Here is a 27,332-nt window from a genome sequence, read left to right on the forward strand (position 1 = left end):
TGAAAGAAGAACAATTCAGCCATCTTGTGTGAGGTGTATCTGCTCATTTGTCCTCAATCTGATGTTTCCAGCCATCACCTGCACCAAGTTATGAGGACAGCGGTGTGCACGGGGCATGTGGCCTTAACCCCTGTGTGATCAAGCCACAATTGCATTAGAAATATTTGAAGGACTTTTCATAATCATTTGTTACTCAGATGCTGAGCAGCCAGTGTGATCTCTCCTCTGCAGTGCACACTTTTTTTGGCCTTTGTTCTAATTAATATTTAACAGCACCGACAGTGGACACAAAATTAACTGTTAACCTGCTGACAGTCTCATGTGAATACAAGTTAATTAGCTGTTCCCACTTTGCCTATTTTTTGATACTGCGCAACTTAATTTAATTTGAGGAAGACTTTTTAGATGTATATCATGACGCATGCTCGCCACACAGTACAGAATGGGGCTGCATCTCATAAGTGTAGTTAATAAATGACACAATGAAGACAACTTTTTCAAGACCCTTATTTATTCGTCTATCATCCCAGTGTCACTTTTGATCCATCATGTCACAGCATTCAGAATTGTTGGCACTCCTGGTAAAGACAAGCTAAATGTGAGATAAATAAAGCAAGTAATCAGCTATGATCTTTGCTTACAAAGATGTGAAATATTTCATTATGAGTTGAAGTCATCCTTTAAAAGATGATTACAAAATTGTTGGCACTTTGTTGTATTTTTGGCATTCATGCAAAGCTCACTGAAGTCCACCTGATTATGATGCCATTCTCCCTCAATTTCTAACTGCTTCAAGTATCACTCATCAAGTCAATGCGTCGACCAACTCTAATTACCTTAGCAGCAGCAACTCTGGCAGCCATCACTTTTTAAATAATGATAAAGAAATCAGAAAACGTTTCTTCAAATAAATTTTGAATGTCTGGAAAAGTGTGTTGCATATAGCTTGCTACTTGGTCTGTTTATCTTGTGTGTCATCTGCACCAAATGCCAATAATTCTGCGGGGCACAGTAAATACAATCCAGTGAGACAAGTGCAAAAATTTTCATTTAGGCAATTATAATAACAACACACAGTCCTCATCACGATGGAGAAAGAGAGTGCGGCCTCAGTGATGTCCACTCCCACTGGATAAGTTACCTTTATTGCAGGCAACAGAAAAAAAACCCTGTCACATTTTCAAGCCAACACATTAAGATATAGCCTCGGAGTGATGTTTTATTTTTATCAGCTCTGTTGATTTACGTTTCAAATCAAATCCTGGTAATTCAATGTGAATCCCAGTGTCTGAACTTCACATGGAAGGACTGGCCACACGCTGTGGACACAATTTAGAAACCAATCTCACTGTCCAGGCTATTTCCCACCCTGAGAGGCTGTAAGGATGGAGGTGCTGTTATTCTTCTGACCTCATACCCTGTCTGTCATTCAAAAACAAAGCTTAAAATTGTCTGGCAGCCCAGAGTATGTTAAGAACCTCTTGCATGAAAAATACAATGATTGTGTGTGTGTGTGAGAGAGAGAGAGAGAAAGAGAGAAGGAGAGATTGTGTATTGCACATCTCAACATCTTTAGAGTACAGAACACGTTGTCCAGAGCTCAACCTGAACTCGTCAGCACCATGAAACGTTATGTGAGTGCACAGTGGCAGATGGGGGGCCTCTTGGTCCGCTTTGTGTTCCCGCTCTGGATGTGTCTGTCTGTCTCTGGGTTTTCTCTCGCTGCTGTTTCACATCAGATGTCACGGCTGCTTCGGCCTCTCCAGCTTCATTAAGGGCTCTGCGGTGTCCGAGTCGCTGTGGTGCTTTCTCTCTCGCGGGGGCTCAACTTTGCTGCAGCGTGTCCACGAGGGGGAGCGCATGTATCCGCCTCTGGGCAGCACAGGCTGGTGGGAACCTGAGAACCAAACACAGAGGGATTTGTTAATAACAGGAATCCAAAGTTTTGGCAGCGTGGATGGAGTAATGGACGAGCCTCCCAGGCCCAGGCCCAGGCCCAGGAGCCCAAAGTGTCAGGGGACATTCTGGCCTGCAAATATCACTCGACTGAACATGTGCCAACCAGGAAGAGACACATAATGAACACAAAGAATCATATAACGACCACAAAGAGATGCAAAACATAGATGGATTATGGGACAATGGGCCCCACCATCTCCTGTTCATAATTCTGGACACACATGGACTTTGTGGTGATTTTGCTTCTATTTTGTTGTCTTTTTTATTCATTTTGTGTCGCTTTGTATTTGTTTTGCATCTCCATGTGGTTATTGTGCATTCCTTCGTGGTACGTGTTAATTTGAGTGCCGTTTCGCAGGTGAAAGCTAGCGAGGCCCCTGACACTTTGGGCCCCTGGGCCTGTGCCCAATATGGCCCATTCAGTAATCCATCCATGGCAAAACAGCTGCAAAGAGACTCAAGGTGACTCACATTGACCATGAAAGTGGCAAAACAACCACAAAAAATGCAATCCAACTCACATCACTATCTGTCCACTTGGGACAGATAGTGGGTTTTGGAGCCTTCAGCCATTTTGCTTCCCGCCTTTGAAACTGTCACCCACAAGACTCCCTATCCACCTTTAAATCCTGTCTGAAAACACACCTTTTCAAGCTGGCATCAGTCTGATATAATGGTGACACACATATGGAGATTTGCACTGATGATGATGACGTTATGATGATGATTTTATACCCAGTGTTTATAATTATGATTTATGTCTAGTTATTTCATTACCTTATTACTGATTCATTTGACTTTATGATCTGTGGATACATTGCTGCTTGTTTTATCTGTGTCTATAAGGTGTCCTTGAGAGCTTTGAAAGGTGACTATAAATAAAATGCATTAATAGTATTATCATTATTTTATTATTATTACTACAAAGAGATGCGAAGCAACTATAAAGAGACTAGACAGATAGATAGAAGACTACATAGGGGCAAAACAACCACAGACAAAAAGAAACTCCAAAGAGCCACAAAACCGCAGAGATTGTAGTCACTGCTCGACAGGTGAGGTAGAAACAGAAATGTATTTCCTCCTGCGCTGTGAAAAGTTCTCCTCAGTCAGAGAGTTCCATTTTGGAGAAATAACCAAGCAAATTCCAAACTTTCTGACATTAACCCCACAACATAAACTGGCAGTTATCCTGGGTGAAGGGACAACGGCTCCTTTGGCAGCTAAATATTTATCTGCCTGCCACAGCCTGAGGGACTAACAATTAATATGTATTCATCTGTGGAAAAAAGCAGTATAATCTAGAACCTGTACGCGACACCTGTATATTAAATGTGTATGTATAAGGTATGAATGTATGTAACATGTAAAATATGATTACTTTTTTATTTTTACTTGTCTTTATTTATTCCTTTACTTATTTTAGTTATTTATTTATTATTTTTTATGAAATTCTTCAGTAATTACATATCTTTGTATATGCCAGTACAGCTGTTTGAATTGAATTGAATTGAATTGAATTGAATTGAATTGAATTGTAACACTTACAAAAAGACACAAAACAACAACAAAAAGAGGCTAAACATCTATAAAGTCTGTGTGTCTTGCTCCTGTGTAAAGAGGTGGTGGGGCCTTCTGCATGTCTGTGCCCAGGGGCTCATTGTCTCTCAATCCACCCATGCTTGATGGACACGAATATGAAAAAAAGACTCAAGCAAATAATTCTGCACACCAGTCATGTTTCACACAACTTGACCTAGGAAATACAATTGTCTTAATGACTGCCGTCAGTACACATAACTCTACACCTGTAAAAGCATATTGACAGCTGGAGGTCTTGCAAGATACAGTTCCTGCTTGCTTTTCTCACCAGCCATTTAAAGCCTTTAGTGTTTATAGCACGCCTGCAGCATCATACTGATTACATTTTGAGGGATTCTTAAAGGATGAGATAAAAATTGAACCAGTCTTGTTGACTCATCTCAAATTCCTCACACAAAAAGCTGCTTTCTCTTTGTATAAGCCATCCTACACCAACCATTTCTTTTGTTTTAAATTTAGACACTGAAAAAGATTTTTTTTCAGCCTTGTGATCATTGCTGCTTTACACCACTTGGTGGGGATGTCCAGCCTACCAAGAGGACAAACAGGCAACAGCAGGGAAGAGTGATAGAGAGCTGGCAACTTGCTCTTCCTTACACGTCCCATATCAGCGTCTGGTCTCTTAAGTGAAGGTCATACTCAGTACCTGGCTTATATATCTCCCCCCGAAGCCACATCCATATCCTCACACACATTAGAGACTGAGAGACAAAGAGAGAGTGAGAATGAAAGAAAGGGGGAGGTAGAGGAGACATATTGATCTCAGAAGATTGATGGCGTCTCCATTGGATTTTAATGAGAGGGACAACAATCTCCTCGGCGGCAGTCTGCTGCAGCAAGCGCCATGACCACCTGCTGACTGACTGCTGGTGTTTATGCTGTTATATAAATGTGTGTCTGTACTGTGTGTGTTAGGCATGGCGTTGTTCCATCCCATGTGTGCATTGAGATTTCTGTTGACCTGTTTTTGCCCTGAAATCTAATTACAAGAACATGAATAGAGAAAAATAGTTGAAACACACACACACACAGGGGACAGGTATACCAATTACATCCCTCTCTACAACATACATAGACTTTCACTTTTTTATCTCTCGTGCAGTCACATACACAGAGCACAGAGTACCCTGAGCTATGGGCTACTGCATTGTATTCCTTCTGTGCTGCTGGCGAGCAGCCATTAGATTCTTCAGTCAGCGTGTTGCTGCATAACTTAGTGTTTCTGAGCCTCTCCTACAGAAAACCTGTGACAGCACAGGAAAACAGCTGTCACATTTGTGTCTATATGTGCACATATAATTGCATGCATGTACAGTGTGTGACAGCGCCTGTCTAATTAAACCCATCTCTGGGAAACAACGCTCGTTTTATCTGTGCATGCTAATCCTAGCACAGCCCAATCTGTGTTTGTGAACTGTGGTGAGTATTTTTCAAAGATACTAATCTGTATTGACTTTTAAAGCCTGAAGCAGCACCAAAGGCAGCATGTTTGGCTGGAATCTGACCTTTTACATTCAAAGGATCTTTTATGCAGGGTCTATAAAAAGTGCTCTTGTGGTCCTAAAGGATAAATGGATAAATAACCACTGAATGACCCAAGACAGAGAGCTGCTGCCGTATTGCCTCTCAGTGGGCTACAACTTTACAACATGCTTCTTTTCTGGCTGCAGCCCAAGCAGTGACATCACTGCAGGTGTTTGACAGCAGAGTGGGAAATGCCTACTTCGGCATCACTGGTTAGGATGTGCCCCGCTGTGTTGTTGCTTGTGTCTAGAGTCTTGAGTTGTGTTTACAGTGAGATCTTTCTGTTCGCCGCAGACACCAACATAAGGGGATGGTTGTAAAAGCACCACTTTCACCAAGAAGTGATGACCGGTCATGTGATCAGTGTTATGTTATGTATGCAAGACTATACTTTTATTAGTGCTGATACTGTTGAAGTTGGAATTATGTAACCTGTATTACAACTGTAGTTTAGAGAGTAGTGTCTTGGGTAAAATGTAAAATATATATATTAAATAAATCCCCCCCCATGGAGGTGGTGTGTCTTCCTCAAGCTCAGGCCCTCTACCAGAGGCCTGGGAGTTTGAAGGTTGTGCACAGTATCTTAGCTGTTCCTAGGACTGCACTCTTCTGGACAGAGACCTCAGATGAGGTCTCCTACTACCACTGCCACCACGGTTGCCTTTACTCTCCCACATCTTTTCTAGCACCTCTTTCAGCCCTTGGTATTTTTCAAATCCTTCTTCCTGATGTTGCTGTTGCCCGGGATTGCTACATCTATCACCACTGCCTTCTTCTGCTGTTTGTCGATCAACACGATGTCCGGTTGGTTAGCCATCGCCAGTTTGTCAGTCTGGATCTGGAAGTCCCACAGGATCTTAACTCGGTCATTCTCAACCACCTTAGGAGGCATCTTCCATTCTGACCTTGGGACTTCCAGCCCATACTTGGTTATACCGTTCCGTGTACGCTGTCCTTGCCTGCATCTTATACATATATATTCTGTATAGTTCAAAGCACAACATAATGTTGCAGAAAAAGTTCTTCTAAAGTTTTAAAAGTAACAGGAACAGCACCTCAAGTCACAGGTGAGTTCTTTTTGTTCTTTGCGAACCACTCGGCACTTACTGTTAAAACGTAGCCTGGTAGTGGGGCAGGCTGTAATAGAACTCCTTGTGTTTGACATCAATTATTAATTATGTGATATAGCTGGAGATGTTGGGAACATTGCTATCTATTTGTGTCAAAATGTGAGAGCTCCAACACAAAACTTCAGGGAGTTATATGTGCTGAGACAAACAGTGTGACAACCATCTGTGGTCTCTCCTAGGAGATGGGACCCTCTTGGGAGACACTGCCTACTAAACAAACTATAAATGGACGATGAATTTGTTTCTGTTTTCTGCATCCTTTCATGCCTTACTTTTTTACAAATCCATAGAACAAAAAAAAAACATATCTAATATGACTTGAACAGAAATCAGCCTGACAGAAACACAATAGGTTATAGTCTGCAATGTCATCAGTTAAAACCTCGTTACTGCTCCAACAACAAAGAATATGAGGCCAAAGCTATGCCTGTGGTATTTTTTCAGGGACATGGGTAAATAGGCTCATTTGAGTATAAAACAAAGAGCAAACCTACTGGACAAAGTCAGCCTTTTATTCTGCGCCTCTGGAGCTTCTCTACACAGAGACTCTTTATGAAACACTAAGTACTGTATGTTCTCAGCTCTCTGGCCATGAAGTAAAACTGATTATGTACACTAATTCTGGCTGAACTGTCCATGAAAGATGCAATCTGAATCAGGCTTCAAACTGCCAACGAGCTGAAAGTGAAAGAGAGGAATGGACAAAAGCAAAACGAAGACAGACAGCAGCGTAAACAAAACAAACAAGACACAAGCATCTATAAATAATGTGCTAGCATAGTAAGTTAGATTATGATCACTGTTTAGATGGCTTTGAAGGACGAGGCTTTTGTTTCCAGCAGGGAAAAGTGAATTATTCAAGGACCTACATTTAGCATGAACTCGCTCACCCATCTTCTCCACTCCTCTTCCTTTAACCTCTCCCTCAACTCCTACATGCCCTCAACACACTGGCACACACTCAGCAGTTTCCCATAGAGACTAGTGCTCGCACAGCACGGCTCAATACTGACACATTTGCAATGCAACCTTTGACACAAATTCATTAAATCAAACTCGGACTCTTTGTCTCCCCACCCTGAACTCACTGATGACTGTGCAGACAAATAAGCCGACTTACTGAAACTCGAAAAATTGCCTTGCGTGAAATTACAGAGCCAAATTATGAGGGAGGTTTTAGGGAATCCAGATGAAATAGAACAGCTGGTCCTCACAGCTGAGATTTGTGCAATAAGTCAGTGTTTGCGTAAACCCTCTCTCTCTCACACACACACTCTGTCATTGTCTGCACAGCACATCTGTATGGGACAATAGAATATCTTTGTTCGTGTGTGAAATATATAATTTTCTTTCTTAGATGATAAAATACTGTAGCGTAGTTAGGAGAAGTGTATTTTTCATAATGGCAATGAGAATTTTTGTATCAAAAAATGTCACGTGATGGTGCACCGACTGTGCTGCGGAAAATAATGAGCAAGTCAAGCATTAACATCCTATTGTGTCTCCTGCACAATATATATTTGAGGTTGTTTGACAGACACCTTTTATCCAAAATGATTCACAGCACCAAAACTCCATGCAACTGCTTAACACCAGAAATTATTTCATGTCTTTACTGCACATACGATTTTCTGTAAATCTTATGTAACCTTATAAGCAAAACACTTGGCAGTTTCTCTACAGTCTGTAAACTTTTGACAGAAATCTTGGTGGCTGCATCTCTGTGGGATTGTTATCCTTCCTCTGTAAAAGCCATATCTGAGGCAGACATGGAGACAGAGACTGGGAATGAAGGATAAAGACAAGCTAAGGGATGGAGGGTGGATGACAGGAGGATTGTCCGTGGAGAGTGTGAGCCAAAAACAGCTGACAGGTAGCAGTGAGAGATTTTTGGAAGTTAAGGAAAGGTGCTGCACAAAATGACACGACACTTGCCGAAAGGTTAAAGACTTTTTACAAGGGAGAAAAGTTTGCTGTGTTCTCAGATGGCTGATCTATTTTTACAGGTAAAAATACAAGAGTGAATGACACACGCTGGTCGTTGTGAGGTCGTCGCTTGCATTAATTAACAATAAAAACAGATCAATCATCTGAATGTGTCACCCTGAGAGTGCAAACATTTAATCACTGTTGAGGTTTTGTTTTTCTCACAGATCCGAGGCGTTTAACATCATCAGCAGTGATATACAGCTGTATGTCTTCTGACAGCAGGACTTCATCTTGATTAGCAGAGAGCAGAGCAGCGGATGTGAGACGCTGGACTGAAAGCCTCTTGGCTGTTGCGTCTCCTGCACCTGGCTGAAAAGCAGCTGTGGCCTGTGACTAATGAGGGAACTTGGTGTGGTTGTGGTGTTGGAGAGGGGAGCCAAGAAGGGTGGACCAAGGAAAACTGTTTAGTCTGCTTGGCTATGGGAAAATGGGTTTAAAGGTAAACATGTATGTCATGTACTAATGTAATTTACTGACTGGTTGTTGTTTGAGGCTTATGATTTGCCAGTCAAACTCTTCGAGACAGTGCATCATACATGGGTTTCATTATTGTTAAATTTGCATTTGAAAGGTTGTAAAACATTTTGGAGCTATTACCATTAATCAGACTGAACTGATGCGAATCAAATCATGGCAGAATGTGATCTCTAATGATGCATTAAATCTGAAAGAAACTGAATCTAATTACTGCTGCATAAATGGTGTCACCCCATTTTGTATGAAGTCATCAATTCATGAATAAAACAATGTTATAAATCCTTTGATTTCATTTTCTAAAGGAGCACAGTCATTTTTTGTTAAACAGTAAAACTGATAGGAAGTGAATGATGACCCAAGACTAGCAACTTGCTTGCAAGTGTTTCATTTAAGACATTAAAATCTTAAAGTTAACAGACTACTGTGCTGCCACGTCTCTATATACACGAACTGCTCAACACCAAACAGTAGACAGACGTAGCTAGTGACTAGCTGGTGAAAACAGTGGGGCGTTTAGCAGCTAAAGAGACAGATCATTTGCGCAGGGGTTGATAGTTACCAAAAATAGAGCTAAAAGATTTTGAGGTGGAAAGAAACACAACTCCAAATGAATTATATTGTTTCTCTGAAATTGCTGCATGTGTTAATAAGCACCTGTTAATAAATTCATATCTGGTGGAAAGAAAACACCCAAAATACACAATTAGGTGTTAATTTTAGTTCAGATTTCTGTTCTGCAAATGTATGCAAAGAGCGCATATTCTAGATAATGCCTCATTTGGATATTTAAACATAAAATGTCAGAAAACTTGCAATGCAAAAAATATATATTTTTAAAGATTATTTTTGGGGGCTTTTTGCATCTGATGACAGGGGAGAGAGGGGACAACATGCGGCAGAGGGCTGTGGGCCAGAAACAAACCTGCAGCCACTGTGGAAAGGACACTGCCTTTGTACATGGGGCGCTCACAATACCTACTGAGCTACTGGACACCCCAATACAAAGAATGATTGTCTTAAACTCCTGAGACCCCATGTCCATATGAACACATCACATTTTGGGTTTACTTATCCTTATACTTCATTCTACTTAACTTAGACTTGTTGTCCTCGTTCATGGACACTCTTTGTGCCATCTAGTGGTAGTAAGACCACAATACACTAATCTATATAAAAACAAGATGGCAGCCATCTCTGCCAAGTCTGTCTGCAGCCGACCCCAACACAAAAGTGGACAAGGTTCAAAACCTGATCATATTTTATGGTTGAAACTTGTTTATTCGTGATTAGTAACGTTTGTGGTTTGATACGGCAACAAATTTGACCAATTTTAGCAACAGTAACAAGATAAGATTAATTAATTAGGATTAATTAGGAAATACTCAACTGAGGACATTGGGACTTTGCTGTTGTCTCGTTTGAGGACACTGGGACTTAATTGTTGTCTCGTTTGAGGACACTGGGACTTTATGGTTGTCTCTCTGAGGACACTGGGACTTAATTATCGTCAATAATGTTTCGTTTTTTACACTTGTCAGGTCCTGCTGATCCCAGTTAGCTGGGAGAAAATAAAAATCCATACCAAATAAAGGTTCGGGTCTCAGGAGGTTAATCTAAGTAATTAATTGGAAAAGTTTCATTGTAATATCAAACAGTTAAAATTCTTACCTATTAACCTAGGGTCTCTTTTTTTGTCTAAAAATAAATGGAATTTTACAATACATATCTTTCACTTGTGGAGTCTACCCTAAGGGGGATAATATGTCAGTGTTGTGTTCACGTCTTGTTTCTGCTGCTCCAGAGTGTTCAAGATATCTTCTACTGCAGGTTTAAGTAAATTTGTTGCTATGATCTAAGACATCCACATCTGGGCAACCATAAATCCGCCCTACACTACAGTTGTCTTAGCACCAGCAGCGGTGAGAAATAAACTGGCTGAGCCTTAATTAAGAATCCCCACAGTGTTTATAATTAACTAGAACACTGCTTAGAGTTTTGGTAATACATTTTATTCAAGCACAAATCACTCTGCACTCAACAATGCACAAGGTTTTACTGAGAAACAAAGAACATGATTTTTTTTCTTGTGCATAAGATGCTCTTGCTTTAATTTAAATAATTGGCTGTGGAGCCGCAGACAGCAGCATACAGCACAGATGGCCCACAGGGACCATAACTCACACTTAACAAGTGGTGCCATGATATTGAACATTAGTAATAAACAGAAAAGAGAAGGAAGAGAGATAATGCTGTTGTTGTAAAAGGTAAAGGAGATGCTAAGAGAGGCATGTAGAAAGAATTCCTTATAAAGTTTCACAATGTCTCTCCAGTGGGGTGAGAAGTATGTCTTACAATCCAAAATCTGTTTTGTCCGGCCCTGTGCTTTAGTGGAGTCCAACATTAGGTTCTTTTCAAGTCGCTGTCAGCAGAAAGATGAATATCTGCTTTGAACCTCCTCTCAGCCAAAGTACGAGAATTGGTTACACCCCGAGCCGATGACAGCATCACAATTGAAAGTCTGACATTTTTATCAAGACGAATGCGATGTTTTAAACTTTTTGACTTGCACAGTCTGTGCACAGAATACACAATATTTTCAAAGAAATTGTCTAAACTGTGTCGGTGGACCTTTAAATCTTGAGCTGGCATGAAATCCTGTGTGCATGCTGAGAGGCAGGAGTGCCGGAGGAGGAGAGAGTTCACCGTCCGCATGCAGGATGAGGCTCGGAGGTCGTGAATAAAACATGGGAAAGATTTTGTGCTTCCTTGTGCGAAGCAGGGGAAAGACGTGCTTGCCTTTATCCTGTACCTGCTGCGGTGACACACATGCAGAGCGAGCTGTCTCTCCTCTTTAGTATGCATTTGTGCATGAGGCTCAACACAACATTGTTTCCTTAATTCCTGCTTTCCAGAATGGTTGCACTCCTAGTTGTGATTCTAAATGTTATTATTATTTGATGCAATCTAAATAAAACTGTCCCTCATAAGACTCAAACAGAGTTTGACTATGTAAAAGGGCAGTTTAACCTTTTAAGGGCATTTATCCAGACACTGTGAAGTATTTTTTAATGAGTCTCAGAAGGGAGTCACGTGACATTTTAAATCATCATAGCTCAGCAGGCCCTTAAAGGACCCTGCCGAGCCATAATGATGTGAAACTCTCTCGTACATCCCCACACAAACACACTGAGTAATACCACATTAAGAATGACTGATTTATGTTTTCTTTTGCAGGCATTTTTGCTCCTGAAAAGCCACTGAGTTAAGGGGAAAGACTGCAGGGAGGGAATTTAATTTAAGAAATGCATTTCTCAATAATCAAATGATACGAGTTACACACTGACGCAACCAAGCTTTTTAGAAATAAAGCTACAGGGCAAAAGTGCACAAAGAAAATGTCTTGCTAGTACAGGAAATTGTGTCGGATCATTTGTATTTTCATTTGCATGAATTAAAATCTGTGCACTGGCCATGAGGTTCCCCCTCCTTTTACTTTTAAATGATTTGTGTTCACTGTAAGAGCATATATTCTCCTTATTTGCAGGCCTTACCTGCTGGGGACTCGTTGTGGTTCTCCTCATCAGAGTCAGCAAAAACTTCAGCCAGTTCCTGGTCAGACATATCAGTCAGCTCAGTCAGATCCAGGAGGTCAAAGTGCACCTCTAAAGAAGACACACTGCTCAGTGGTTCTGTGAAGCAGAGAGAGAGAAAACATACTTTTAGTCTGGATGGATGTTAACAGATTAAAATGATCCACCCATTTTTGTTTGTTTGTTCTGCTGACAGTGCAGAAATCTGTTTAAAAAGAAGTGGCAGATAAACTGTAGATATTCTCAACATAGAGCTCCTCAGCCCATCATGAAACGCACTCTTAATTGTACTCATGATCAGATCAATAGCTGGCTCTTGCAGTACTACAGTAAAATCAATTTCAACGAGGAACATTTTTAATCTTTTATTCACTTTTATCAGTACATCTCTTGGAGAGCTAAGTGCTCTCTATTTCAGAAATATCTCATACACAGCAGATTTCTCCAGTCTGCCTTGGAGCATGCCGCTGTAGTGAGTGTCTCTGTTTCAGCATGACACCTGTGTGTAAGACAGGCACTCAATGAAGAATTGAAACAAGAGCTAAAGTCAGAGGAGATGAAAATAGCCAGTTCTTCAACGCATTGTGATCTCCATCTTTCCCCTGGGTGTGTTGCACCTGTTCATTTCTTTCCTGCACAAGATTCCTCGACAGGCAGGAGACACTACTGCCGCACACAACACGGTCAAATTCACATGTGGTGTGTGTGTCAACGTGCCGGGTCCTGCATTCCAATCAGGCTGCCTCCAAAGATGAAATTTTAATGGATGTAAAGTGAAATTTATTCAAATACTCTGCATACATGCAAAGGTCCAAGAGCACCTGCTTGTCTCAGCATCACTTTAGTTAGGAAGCGATTCTGTGTAATAGAGCTGAACTAATTCACCATTATAGTGAGAAAGATGTTAGGATACTGCAGGCAGATGGAGGTGTGTTTGTATTTCCTTGTGAATCAGTGGATGCCTGCATGCCGCGCAACGTCAAGTCTGAATGAGACACTTTACTGGTTGTTTGTGGGCGTGACTTTGTCAAGAAAACGATGGGTTACGTGACAGGTTGAAAGCTGTTATTATCCCAGTGTCGTTTGCCTGCCTGTTTTCCTGACTGTTTAATGCTTCAGGCTGAAGAGGCAAAGCCCACTCTCCTGCCGCTCTTTGTCTGCTGTTGAATTTAATTCCCTGCACCGTCCTCCCTGTAGAGCACTTATTGATTTAAGCAAGACTGATCATCATGCTGGAGCAGTAGCTGGTCATTGTGCCATGTGTCAGATATAGATAGATATATAGAAACACTCAACACCATAATTGCCAGGAGACGTGAAATAAATAAAATAGGGAGCAGTGACTGTGAGAAACTACAAATAAGAAATGAACATAAAAATGTGATGAGACTCTGGAGTTTGAAGTCTAAAAGTGATCAAAGGGATGAAACACAAAGACCAACCTACCCTGTCCTTTATTCCAAACTTTCTACTCTACTCTACTGTCATATTCATAACCAAGACTATGTCACATACCAGCTCTGACCAAGGTTTGATATGCACAGATATTTACAAATCCAGTGAATGTGTGGCCAGCACATAAAAGCTCCACAGAAAACTATATTAGAATTTTCCACAAAGAGAGAAATAAAGACAGAGAATGGAAATAAAGATGAGGAAAGACTAAAAAAGGGCAGGCAAGACAGAGAAAGAGAGGTGATAGTGCTATTTTAAACATTTAAGCCTTTAAGACAAATAACCTATTGAAATTAACCAATGCCAGCTCAGTTTTGAACTCCCTAGAAGACATATTCCCTTAAAACAAGTGATCTCTCATTTTTATTTGCAGTAATCACCTGTGGGATCCCCCAGGGCTCCATTCAAGTCCCCATCTATTTGCTCCTCTATATGTTACAAATTGGAAATATCAGTGCAAACCAAGCTGCAGCCCCCCAGGGCTGAATACTGTAGCTAGTGTTGAAGTGCGGAAAAACTGCAGTTTCTCCAGCAGCTGCTTGAAGCTGGCTCCAAGAGTGAGTCAGTCCCCAAAAACACCAAATGTTAAGCTGTACAGAGGGAGAATTTTTATGTAACTTACTCGTTTAGATGTTATTAAGGCTTAAAAACATGTAATTAAGGCAGTGGCCGCTTGGAGTGACAGGCTGTCTGTGAAGTGTCTATGAGTCAGACCCACCACTTGCTACTCCATAGCTTCACCCTCTTGTCCAAATTTGGTCACTTCTAGCTCTAAAGATCCAAGATGACGAAGGCCAAAATGCCAAACTTGAGGCTTAAAAACAGGCCCTCAGGAAGTGAACAAGGCTTTTAAGCTAATTTTTATAGTGGCCAAACTGTGTAATTACACCTGTGTGATGCTGTATGGTCCCAAAAGACCTTTTCCAATAGACTTACATGGCAAAAGAGAAGTCTGGAAATCAGTAGATACAGTTTTTTGAGCGTTAAAACCCCTGCAAAATTAATCATTTCACTAAAGAAGCTCTAGCGAAAGTTAAGTCAGGCACTTTTCAAGCTTAGGCTGTAACCTTTCTTTCTCACCCTGCCATTCATTCCTTGCACATATGCTCACTCACTGTCTCTAGGTGTCATTGTCTGGGTCTGTCAATTGAGTCATCAGCTGATTCACAATCAACCAACAGCACAGCGACACACCTTCTCTGTCAGCCTATTATTTTCCTGCTCCTTATTTTAAATATGCCTCTTTCTCTGCTGTAGTTCTTTCTTGCTGCAGTCGTGTGCGCCCTCCACCTCCCCATCACCACCCAGTCTTCACGGATTCATCAGCCATCAGCCTCAGAGTCATCAGCCACCACCACCACCACCACCAGTGTCTGGACTACATGGGGGGATTTATCCTGCTGCCACTCAGATGTCCCTCGATTACAATATATCTCCCTCTGGTGTCCAAGTGCCAAAGACTTCTGTTAAATCTTAATAAGCACAAATTGTTAGTCTCATATTTGGTATTAAATATTATCCTAACTCCATTCTCCTGTCTCTCCTGATTGAATTAGAATTTGATCCATTAGGTCCAATAACATTTGGAAAGTCTAGAAGAGCTGCATGATTGAATTATCTTATTCCCTTAACCGTAAGTAGCCAGCTTGGCCAACTGAAATCTCTACTGCGTAGTTGTTTTTAAACAGCCATGCTTCAAAACAAGAGTCTACAAACCAATGGGGGACATCACAAAGGCTATATAAGCCAATTATTTTTATACAGTCTATGTTTCAAACACCTTTCTTCTATCCTGATATCACCCATTAAATCTCACATTAAAACCCAACCCCAGACTCTGATGTTGGGTATCTTGATCGGTCTGCTCCAGCATAAAGCTGTAAGTAAAAGGAGATTTTTTTTTATGTTATCATTCTTCCTGTTACTCATTCCTATTGAGTCTGACTCATCCATACCTCTTTTTAGTCACAGTCAGTCTCCAACATCGTTAATAATGCAGCAGTTAACCAAAGGGACCACACATGTTAGTTTTAGTGCACATGTTACTGTTCCGATAAAGACAGATTTTTACTGATCAGCCTTCAGGCTTAGCTGGTCCTGCCATCAACATATATTGCAAAAATCCAACTTCCATATCAGCGTGTGGAACGAGCTGCCTGAGGCTTCACTTCACATTACTGCTGTACAGTATAAAAGAATACACAGTCTCTAGAAGGCACTTCATTAAGCGGTTAAGCAAACCAGTTTCAGTTACACCAATAACCACTGAACCACATATAATTAAATAACAGTAATGGAAAGCAGCTGTCAACAGTCAGAACTATTTCACATCCAAAGCTTTTGTCTGCTGTCTGACAGTGGCTGACTACATGCAGAGGAGAAACACAGCAAAATTCAATCATCAGTTGACAAGTATCTCACAGAACCTTTTTTTATTCACTTCGTATTTTTCATCACTTGACTTTTGACTGTGTTTGTGTTTCTACTCTTCCCTCAGGGTGGAGGGTGCCTGCTGACAGCTATCAGTCTCTTTGACTCTCTTTTCAGGAAGAGTGAAGAAACCGAAGGCAGAGAAACAGGGAGGTTAGAAATTGTGGAGGAGGAGATGATGAGAAGAGAGGGAGCGGCAGGATGATGGGAGACGGAGGAGAGATGAAGCTGTACGAAGGTAAATGTTTAAAAAAAGAGACAAATGAAAAAGAGAGAAAGCAGATATAGAGGAAGGGATGCATTATGTAAAACAAAACACTGCATTATTTTCTGCTGTTATTTCAATTGGTTACAAGGTTATTCCCATTCTGCTGCGCTTGTTTTTTAACCACCTCTTCCCCATCTCTTTTTTCCTCTCCCACACCCTTTCTCCTTGAATAATTGATCAGTACGGGTTCTCTCCCAGGCAGACACACTGAAACAACTGCCTCCATCTCAAAAGCCAATCAGGGGAGATTCGAGACGCCAGTGGGGAGGACTGACAATAAAGAATTCACGCTGAGACATAAAAAAAGAAAGGACTTTGCGCCTAAAGCAGATAGATGATGTAAAAGACCACTGCATATTCTTACAGCAAGCCCACAGCCTGGTGGCAAGTCAAATTTGTGTCTTTTGATCCGTTTCAACTCTGCCTTGGTTTATTTTTTTTTATTTTTTTTCATTTTTCCAGCATGCCCTTAATCTCACACTTCATATCCATGCCTTTGTAGTTAATGTGTATGAAATAAAAGGCACTACTGTTCACCGAAAAGTAAATTGATATTTCCTTTCATTCAGAATATCACAGTAAGACAAATAATTGTTTGCATGCTTTCAGTTTGATGTTGCATTAGAAGGTTTTCCTTTCCTTTTAATTTTTTTTCTCCTTTCCTCTGCACGCAGAAAGGTACAGACAGATTTAACTGAAGGAACAGAGAATAGGGCAGATGGGTAAGAGGGAGGAGTTCACATTTGGGAGAAGGGGATAAGGGAGCAGAGGGGATGTGCCTTGCATGCTGAATCTGTGTAATCCCCTCCCTCTCTCATCATGGCTCTAAGGTCATCAGTCAAGCCTGAACAGATTGCAATGATGACAGTGGCAAAAAACAATATATTCTGTTGCAGGTGTTGCTTTTTCCTCACAGCGACTGGGTGCATTGTTTTCTAATCAACAACTGACAGGTAGATAGGCTGTGATTTTTTACTTTGAGAATGTGCACACAGTGAACACCATCAAGCTTGAAACATTTTGCAAAACTCGTCTCTCGAGCACCATGCTTTATTCACCACCCTGATGAAAACAAGTTAGCTGAAAATATTTGATAAATAAAGCATGGTTTAATCCAACAGAGCTGGGAGACATGTTTTAATTTAAGCTGTACATAAGTTTTTGAATCCCATATTTCTCTGTTCATCCCTTTGACGTTTCTTGTTAAAGATCAATACAAACAGATGAACACTATTTCGCTCCAAGACTACTGCACAGCAGTCACCATTAATTTTTAATCTTCAATTCCATGCATGCAATCACAAAAACAAAAGGAAAATGTAGCCGCACTGCAGTTTTCTATGTGTTTGAATGCATTAGTGCATCTAGTCTACCTGCATGTTGTTGTTTTTTAGTGATTTGACAACTTGCTCTTCTCTGAGATATTGAAATGTTTGTCTTTTTAAGGTAGGCTCTTTGCTCCAGGCCTAAAAATAAATGTTTCAGATGACTCAGGAGCAACTGTGGTCCCCTTTCTGGAGATAAAACTGCTGCGTCAGGAAGTCATTTGTCTCTGTGACATGTAAGAGGAAGCTGCAATGGGCCAAAACCTTAATGAATAATCTCAATGAAATCTGAAGAGCAGATACATTTTTTTAAATTTTATTCCTGATCCCTCAATAATAGGATGGGAGGTGGGTGGGATTAATGTACTGTAATAAGATGGTGATCATTTTGAATACATTTTTACTCTTTCTTTCTCCTTGCTTCACTGCCACATACTATTAGCTGACTTGCCAGGTGCCTCCGCTAGTTAGTGGGTCATGTTAAATCATTGAGACACAGACATTAGCCTCTGGATGAGCTGTCATTCCATAAAAGTGTTTGGTTAGTGAAGCAGATAAAGGTTGCCTTGTCACCCATGTAGCCCCAGTATCTCTCTCTGTGTTTCTGAGCCTTGGGCTCTGAGTCTGGTGCGTACAGGGGAGCCTCTGTATGGGACCAATGCACAATGAGTCCTTTCAACCAAGGTTAAGCTGCAGTGGTCTTTGAATGTGGGACCTTAAAAACCTAAAACAACAGTGATCATTCTGTGGGTTTAAAGATAAGTGAAGATAAACCTGGACTCTACTGAATGAGGATGTAGATAGTGCAAAAGTATATGCGAGAAACGTTAATGATATATAGCTATATGTGAAATTCATTATGTGTTACTACATTAGATCAATCCAGTAGTGACTGTCATTGACTCTTTAACAGCAGCAGGATATCCTCTGCCCTCCTGTTGAACACACTTGCTATCGATCAGGTATCTTGCTCGAAGCATTTTCCACCCATAATTAGCTTATAACACCTCTTTATCACCAATGAATATTCATCTGTTTCACAAGCTCGCCCTCTCTTCTCTCAGTACTCACGTCTCTTCTCAGTGATGTGCAGCAGGCTAGCAGTGTGCCCCGACAGGCCACCCTCCTCCTCCTCCCCTGCTGGGTGGTGGAACAACTCCTTGGATAGGTCACCTGAGCTGGAGGGCTTCAGCAGCTTCTGGATGTCTTTATTGGGCTCTATTAAGACGTAGACACAGACACAGATAGTGAGAGGGAGCACAGAATAAAAATGTGGAGATATTGATCAAAGGTTCTTAGATTTCTAATGTAGGATTACATTAGAGATGGTGGATTATTTGCTCTACTTAAAGGGATGGTTTGAATCTCTTTAAGTGGGGATGTATGAGGTCCTTATCCATAGTAAGTGTATTACACACAGTAGATATCAGTGGGCATGACCCCAGTTTGGAGAAGCAGGCAGGAGTACTGGCACAGAAGCAATGCACTGCTGTGGATGGGGGGCAGCAGCAAAGCAGATTTTACCCAAGTTTTACAATATTTTCACTGCTTTGCCTTACTGTGAGACAACAATGTCCTGGAACTGAAGCTGTTACATTGCTCTCTTGCAAGCCAGACTCCACTGAGAAAAACAGTAATTTAACATTTCTGAACACAGGTGCTGCTGTTCCACTGCTGCCATCACGTATTTTGTTTGTGTTATTGTTTGACTTTGGTATTTAAAAGGGTTACTTTTGATTCACCGAAGTCACACACTAACACAAACAAACTAAGTGATCGAGGCAGCGCTAGAAAAGCCACTCCCCTGTACAACAAGCTTAAATAACTGTTTTTCTCAATGGAGTCTGGCGGCTTTGATGAGAGCATAGATGGGAGACTGAACAGCTTCCTCATCAGAAATGGCTGTATGTGGCAGGGTAAAGCCATGAAAATATTCACAATATAGTGTACATAATCTGTTATTGATTTTTAGGTGGCTAAAATGTTTTTAATGTTTTGCTGCTGACCCTGTCCAAAGCAGTATATTGCTTTTAGCCGGCCTTTCCAAAGTGGGGGCGTGCCAGCCGCCATGTGCTGTAGTTAATACACTGCTTATGGATAAGTACCTCATAAAACCCTACTTAAAAGATCTGAGCTATACCTAAAATTTAACTGTAGATCTCAGGTTTAAATCTTACACAGAACAATTTAGGCATCAAGAAAATGCAGTTAAATCTAAAAAGACACATCTTGGGGCAATGATGGGGAAGGAACTACATGAGATCTCATGTACCGAAAGACGTCAGTGTTGGCTACAGTATTTGCCGGTTGTGTTTGTTAATTGTCCTCATTATATAACCCATGTTTTTTCCTTCTCAATAACCAAAACTCCTGACATTTATCACCGGGTACCTTCCTTACCTGTCCATTGTAATGCTTAAATATACACAATGTGTTTGCTCTTCTTTATTCTTTACATCATTCATAGTCTACACACTCTGCCTTCAGTCAATCTTGTATCAATATGTTTAATTCTATGTGTACACACAGTGTTGAAAGTTTTAATAGGTGTGTGATTCCTTGAAAGGAGATTGGTCTACTTGGCTGTGGGCAGACATCTAATTCAACAGCTGTTACATTACTGTCACGTTGATGTGTCTATAAAGAGAGCCTGGTCACACTCTTCAATCTCAAATATCCCTTCAAAATAGGAAAAACAGGCTCACGCAGGCTATTAACAAAGTCTGAAAATAGAGGTTACCTAAAATAGCATCCCTTCAAATGCATCAGTATGCACAAACTCTGTTCGCCTGTTTGACATAGCTGAAAGCACAGTGGGGTATGTGATGAGGCTGAGTGAGGTAAGGATAGGAGTACAGGAGGGCTGCACATTCAACTGAGAGAATACAGAATATTAAACTGCAACATAAACTATCTCATTTTCCAAATTACAGTAGCCTATGATGTGATTAAAGGTTGTTTTACTGCAACAAATCAAGCAGGGTGGATTATATCACAAGATATTTATCAAAAACTGACATTTAAAATGAAATTATAACAGAAGAAAGACTCATCTGTGAAGCACCATTTAGCAAAGATGACGGCAGTATGGCTTTTTTATGATAACATGCAGAGTTGATGGAAAGAAGTGTGGGAGTATAGCAGATTCCTGATGGGCCTCACCAGATGGGTGGTGAGGCTATTTCTACTTGCAGTATGCTCCCAGACAGTTGAATTTCTCATTTCAGATTAAAAGTCTGTTACAGCCAAGGCCAAGCCACAACATGATGGATTCTGCTTTCACCCTGAGAAGCACAGTGTTCATTGCCGGCTATTGATTGATTTCCCCAGCGAGGAGCCACAGAAACAGAAAGACTATAAAGTTACCTCTGCTGTTAAAATGAAATGTTTATTCAATATTTAGACTATCAAGCAGCAAGTTTGGTTTCCATTTCCATCACCTTCTACAGCAAACACTCATTATAGAAATAATGCAGGATCGCAGTTCCTGACCTTTCTAACATTGCTCTGAGGCAGGTAATCATTCATCTATCCACCCATTCATTCAAGCCCTAATCTTATCCATTAACCGGAAAATCTGCCTTTTGTCAGGAAATGTGATCACAAGAACAGTGGGTTGTTGCAACTTGCAGTGCATTCTTAAAAAGATAAGCTATTTCTGCTCTCTAAGGAATGTAGAATGCACATGACTTTACTGCATGTCACATTAAGAACTGACTCCTATTATAGACCACAGACACACGTACCATCCCTGTGTAGCTATATTACTCCCTGCTGTTCTATTCTCCCATTTCTGTCCGCTCACATATGCCCAAATGGTTAGTATTTTGGTGGAAGATGACTCTGGCTCTTAGTCTGTCGGTGACAGAAGAAAAGAGCTTCCAAGAAAGTCAGAGTATTATCAGTGTAAAGGAGGACATGCTTACACAGATGGTCTGATCTAGCCACCACCTGCCGAACCGGCTGTGAAGAAGTTAGAGTAAATAACAAGAAACTAAGTTACTGCTGGTTAACTATCAGAAATGGGGTGTTTTCAGGCAATGGCTGACCATATCTCGGGCTGTCAGCCATGACTGTCTGGGAATCAGAGAGACAGACAGACAGCTGACGAAAGAAGAGAGATATGAGAATGATGTACTGTAGGTTTGCCAGAAGTTGAATCAAACTCAGTGTCTCGGTTCAATAAATCAATCTTGGTTTGTAGCGCAGGCAGGAGGAATTAACATCCTCTCTCAACACCCTTTTTGCTGATTGCTCTCCATCTCTGTACAAACTGCTCTACAATGAACATTTCTATACACATTTCTCTAAAAACAACTGAGCAGATTACTGTGCACAAGAAATAAGTAAATAAATGTTGACTCCAGACTCAATTTCCCAAACAGTTTACAGTGTTTTTGCTGCATTTTCCAGCAATATTATTTCCTCCCAAACAGGGCTGTGAATGCTGATTTGTAGCTGTTGGTTCAGAACAGCCTCAGTACAAATACTGCTTTCCAGAAGTCACACTCTGTCCTGTGATACATTATAATAATGCTGTTCACTCTAATTCAATCTCATCATAATGACCAAATAATAACCCAGTTTGTCATGGGCATGTCGTTCTGGCTGGCAGCATGAACGCGTAGTGTTCAGATACTGGCTGGACACAATGATAAGTAGAACAAAGCCCTGGCAGGAAAAAAGCATCTGCCATTATATCTGCTGAAATTGCAACTTATAGTGGCTGCATAGACATTGTTTTACCCAAAGGTACAATGGAGTAATAAAGCAACATTTTAATAGTGGTTGAGTGCACACTGTGGGTTCAGAGGCAGCTAATGTAATACACCAACAATAAACTATCCTCTACTGCTTTGCCTCACTTTGTGCATTATGAGATGCAGATTTTTTTTATTTATTTATCAAAGCTAATGTCATGGATACCCGTCAATAGAAAGCCTACACTGTATCATAGTTACATTATCAGCCCTTTGAATGCTTAGATGTTACAGTGCAATAGTGGCACTGAGGCAATGTGCAATCTGCCACACAGCACTGGCTTCACTGAATGGCCTTTGCACAAAGGCCATACGCGTCCACTATTGTGCTGCAATTTGTATTTCATCAGTCCAAGCTTTTGCATGGTTGACCTACAGTGTGTGCATGCAAAAAGGACAGCACTGCTAGGCAACAAAATTAAACATGAAGCTTGGATGTAGAAACGCACCCCACACAACTGGATTTTATAGGAGAGGGAAATGATCTAAGACAGAGTAACGGTGAACTCCCCCTGTGCCCCAATATATATATATCAGTGACTAAATCTTGCCTATAGAAAATCAGGAAAATGTAGTTTCATGATTCAAACCAGCTCCTCTGACAAATATTCAGTCTCATTATCTGAAAGTGTCTATACAAATCTAAACATATTGAACATGCTGTTTTTAGAAAAGACACTTAGTTACAGCAGGCAGACTATCCAGAACACAAGTCATCCAAAAGACAAAGACACTCTGCAAACAGCCGTGCTGATGTGGAAAAAAAATCCGTGGAAGAGATAAGGAAGGATAGAAAATGGCTCTTACCTGGGCTCCCTGCCCCTCCCTGTGCCTCCATGCAGCTCAGCCGAGAGTGTCCTGCTGTTCACCACACCAGCATCGGAGAGTGGAGGAGAGAAACGGGGAGGGAGGCAGGGAGAGGCAAGGGGAGAGTGTGTCTGTGTGTGTGCATATGAGGGAGAGCAGGGTGGGGTGAGTGGGTAGACACAGCTAGACCTCTGCTCTCCAAACAGTCTGCTCCTCCTTCTTTGTTTGTCCTCCCTCGTTCTAGATTTCCCAAACAGGTGATGTTGGTTTCTCCTCTGGCTCAGTCCACCTGCCCCGCTCTGCCATCAGAGCCGTGTGTGTGCGCTGCCTCACTGAGCCGGTCCAGAACAGAGAGAGGCAGGTCTGGGAACAGCGACATCACTGCACATTTCTAAGCCACTTGTTTTAGTAAATGCAGCATTGTGAGGCTTGGCTTGGTATGTACAGAGTACACAGAGAGAGATCCAGGGCAAAGAGGGAGAGAGAGAAAGGGAGGGAGGGCTGGGCTGGCAGCCTGCCCAGACTGAGAGACACAGAGAATGGGGTGTCAGGGAGGTCCATGGACCACTGGGGGGAGGACATTGTCTGTGCGCCTGTGTGTGAATGAGTATCCCTGTGTGCGTGTGCATGACTGTGGTATCACAATTTGTGGATATACTTGTTGGCAAGTTATTAAACCTGATGATGGGTCTGTTCATGACAAATATGCACAGCTCAGAGATTAATATGCCTGGATGACAGCAAGGCAGATGATTAAAAGAGATATGTAGCAATCTGATACAGTTTATGGATATTCAAATAACAAATATACCCATCTGAATCCCATGCCTTCAGAAAAGGAGGAAATGGTGCTTCTGTCTGCTGAGGGGAATCTGTTGGTAGAGCTCGCCCTCTAGTGACGAGATCTAACACCTTCAGGTAATCATGCATTCCTGTTACGTCCCAAAAACTACCACAGACACCACAGCTGTACCACCATCAGCAGGGTCACGCCCTTTGTCTCCCCCTGTGACCGGAGTCTGCAACAAGAAGCAGTAGGGCCTACTAGAAAACAGAAAATAATTCAAACCCCTTTCTAGTTACAAACATTATTAAATGGCCCCAAAATAAATAAATATCTATCAGATTTGGCAGCTCTTTAAAGGTGACATCTGTTACAACTTAAGTACATAGCAAAAACTGTATAGTATAGTGTACTCCAAATGTAGATTATTGTATTATAATTATTGTATATTGTAAACAAAAAGTCATATGTCAACACATATTAGAGCTACATTACGTCAACAGCTACAGTAAATAAATTTCAGTCAGGAACACTTTTGCCAAAAAAAACTTTATTTCCATTTGCAGTACTATATTTGGTGGTATGGCTCTGTTCTGGGGCCTCTGCCTTTCCTCAGGCCTACGCAGAAAGCCTCTTCCACACGCCTACGTGGAAAGCCTAAGGCAGAGAGAGCAAACCTCTCTGCCCTTCCACACGTCTACGTGAAAACCTTAAGGCAGAGAGAGCACACAAGTCTGCCCTTCCACCTACAAATGAGGAAAGCCTAAGGCAGAGAGAGCAAACCTCCTTGCCCTTCCATGCGCCTACATGGAGCAGCAGCAAAGTCCCCCGGGAACAGAACTGATTCAGCATCAATGACAAACAGAAATGACACTGATAAGTCAGACACAGTAAGAAAAGGAGGAGCTGGGGTGGAGGCAGGTTGCAAAGCAGCTGGCACAGGAAGCAGCAACAGTAGGCAAGCTAAAGCAGTTTAAACAGGGTGCCCTGAATGAGATTCGCCAATTGGTTCATCAGCTGACTCCCTTCCATCAAGCAGCTGCTCCATCAGTTGATTGGGCTGTTTGAGATCAGCTGATGTAGCTGGGATGTGAGCTGAGCTTGACATCTTGAATTGAGGGTTTGCTCAGTTTGCTGTCATGTTACATTACACTGAAGGTTATCCACAGAATATTACTGTGCATAACATAATTACATCCAAAAATCCATTATTTTCCCAAAACCTTCAAGGATTTTACTAATACTATGACTTTTCCAGTCCTGTAAAATGTGATTTTGACTTTTCCAGGTTACCATGACCATGGGGACTCTGCTACTTTTGTTTGGTGCCTGCTAAATTAATGAAATCCCCATCAGCCTCAGCTGTACTTTCTCTTCATTGCTAAATTACACATTTTGGCATGCTAACATGCTAAACTAAGTTGGTGACCATAAACATCACAGCCTACCTGTTCAACATCAGCATGTTAGCATTGTCATTGTGAACATGCTGGCATGCTGATGTTAGCATTTATCTCAAAACACAAAGTCCAGCCTCACAGAGCTGACAACATGGCTACAGACTCTTAGTATTGTTACTGTAACTGTTTTCTCAATAAAAGTTCCAGAGGATTTATTGTATCACTATCAACACTGCCATCTAAATACACTGTAAATTTGTGGGCAGTAATCCAAAGTGTTTTAAAATTACATGTAAGATGCAAGAGTTTACCCTTATGTCACATATCTTGCAGGGTGGTGCAATATTGTATATCCATTTCATAAAATCACAGAGCAAGCAGTGTCCTTTATACACTGTCCTTTACATTTGAGGATTTAACTGTAAACCTGTGCTATAGGCCTTTTAACAGAGTTGACATGTCACAGAAAGAAAAGCACCGTGTAATAATAAAATATTGATGGCTGAATTCCATTTAGCTGCTTCAGTTTCAGGATCCTGCTATTGTGCATGCTAGTATACTCTCATATATTTACTCATATTTGCTTGTTTGTGTTCACATATTGTCACAGTTAGCCTATGTCTTAAAGTGTTACTGTTAGAAAGATCCTTATAAGTTCACAAGTACAAAGTTTTTTTCCAACATGTCTGACAGCTGCTTGTATAGCAAAGTGCAGATGAGGACTCTCCTCATTTTCTCAATACTTGGGGGAGAATGTCAAACAGTTTTTGATTTCCAAGATGTCTGTCTTCAGTGGGATACTTCAGACCATCTGCAACTACTTCAAAACTGCAACAAACACAGCCATCCACTGGAATTTCACTGCAAAATCCTGACCAGTACGATTGCGGGAAACATGACTCGAACACCACGATGGGTTAGATTTAATGTGGTCATTTCAGGGAGGTAAAGTACACTGTGAGGAGATGGGGCTCTTTCATGGGACTTTGCAGTATACAGATTACACACACGTGTAAATACTGATGACTACCTGTAGACGGCCTGAAAAAAATCAGGTGAAGATGGAGGTCAAAGTGGGTGGACATTATATTTGATATTAATTCTCTGCTGTTTAATAACTAGGCTAAAGGGCACATGAAACCTAAAGGCCTGCAGGTGGTGCTGCTTAACTTACTGTCAAGTTTACAGTAAAATATAAGAAACTGTGTTTGTGTTCTTTAATTTAAAGATAGAAAATATCTAAGATCTGATAAGCCAGTACTGGATTAACAGTGTTTCAACAGAGGCACCACGCTACTGTTGTGGCCTTTCAGCTGTATTACCACGTTCTCAAGCTGTGTTCCTCCTTTCTCATATAGTTTCATTGTCTGACTTACATCTGTATACAAGGGAGGTACAGTACTGAAAAACATCTGGTGAAGAAATGTTAAAATTGTAGTTTCTAAATGCAATATGTTAATATGCATGTACTGATAGCTGATGTTATGTCCTCTGAGGTGATGGTACCTTAGTGAATTACTTATAATAATGGCAAGAGCAAATGTACTGAGCATAAAAACCTAAAAACCCAAATCCAAATGTTCCTATTTTTAAGGTTGCTACTGAAAAGTCTGAAGAACAATAACTTCATACAATGAGTAAATGACAAATGACTCACAGTGGATGGGGATCCAGATCAGAAAAGCTTTTTACCAGAGGCAACCAGCTAATTATCATGTTCTCAGGTCACACTTCCCAGAAATGGCATCACAAATGGATACTGTATCCTTTCTTGAGCCCAGTCCAGTTCATCCCACAAAATCTCTGTTCATCATCAGTCACACTAAGCATCC

At 41.1% G+C, this 27,332-nt stretch overlaps 1 protein-coding gene across 1 annotated transcript; it reads right to left on the reverse strand.

The window, feature by feature from the left end:
- Nucleotides 1-493: 493 nt before the first annotated feature.
- On the reverse strand, nt 494-23,746 carry dbndd1 (dysbindin domain containing 1). The gene is made up of 4 exons (XM_050053640.1): nt 23,317-23,746; nt 18,821-18,967; nt 12,233-12,370; nt 494-1,897 (listed from the first exon to the last, which is right to left on the reverse strand). Exons 1-4 carry the CDS (start codon nt 23,345-23,347, stop codon nt 1,743-1,745), a joined length of 471 nt encoding a protein of 156 aa, XP_049909597.1. The 5' UTR covers nt 23,348-23,746; the 3' UTR covers nt 494-1,742.
- Nucleotides 23,747-27,332: the final 3,586 nt, after the last annotated feature.

This window comes from Epinephelus moara, chromosome 1, assembly GCF_006386435.1.
Source record: "Epinephelus moara isolate mb chromosome 1, YSFRI_EMoa_1.0, whole genome shotgun sequence".
Taxonomy (NCBI): Eukaryota; Metazoa; Chordata; class Actinopteri; order Perciformes; family Serranidae; genus Epinephelus; species Epinephelus moara.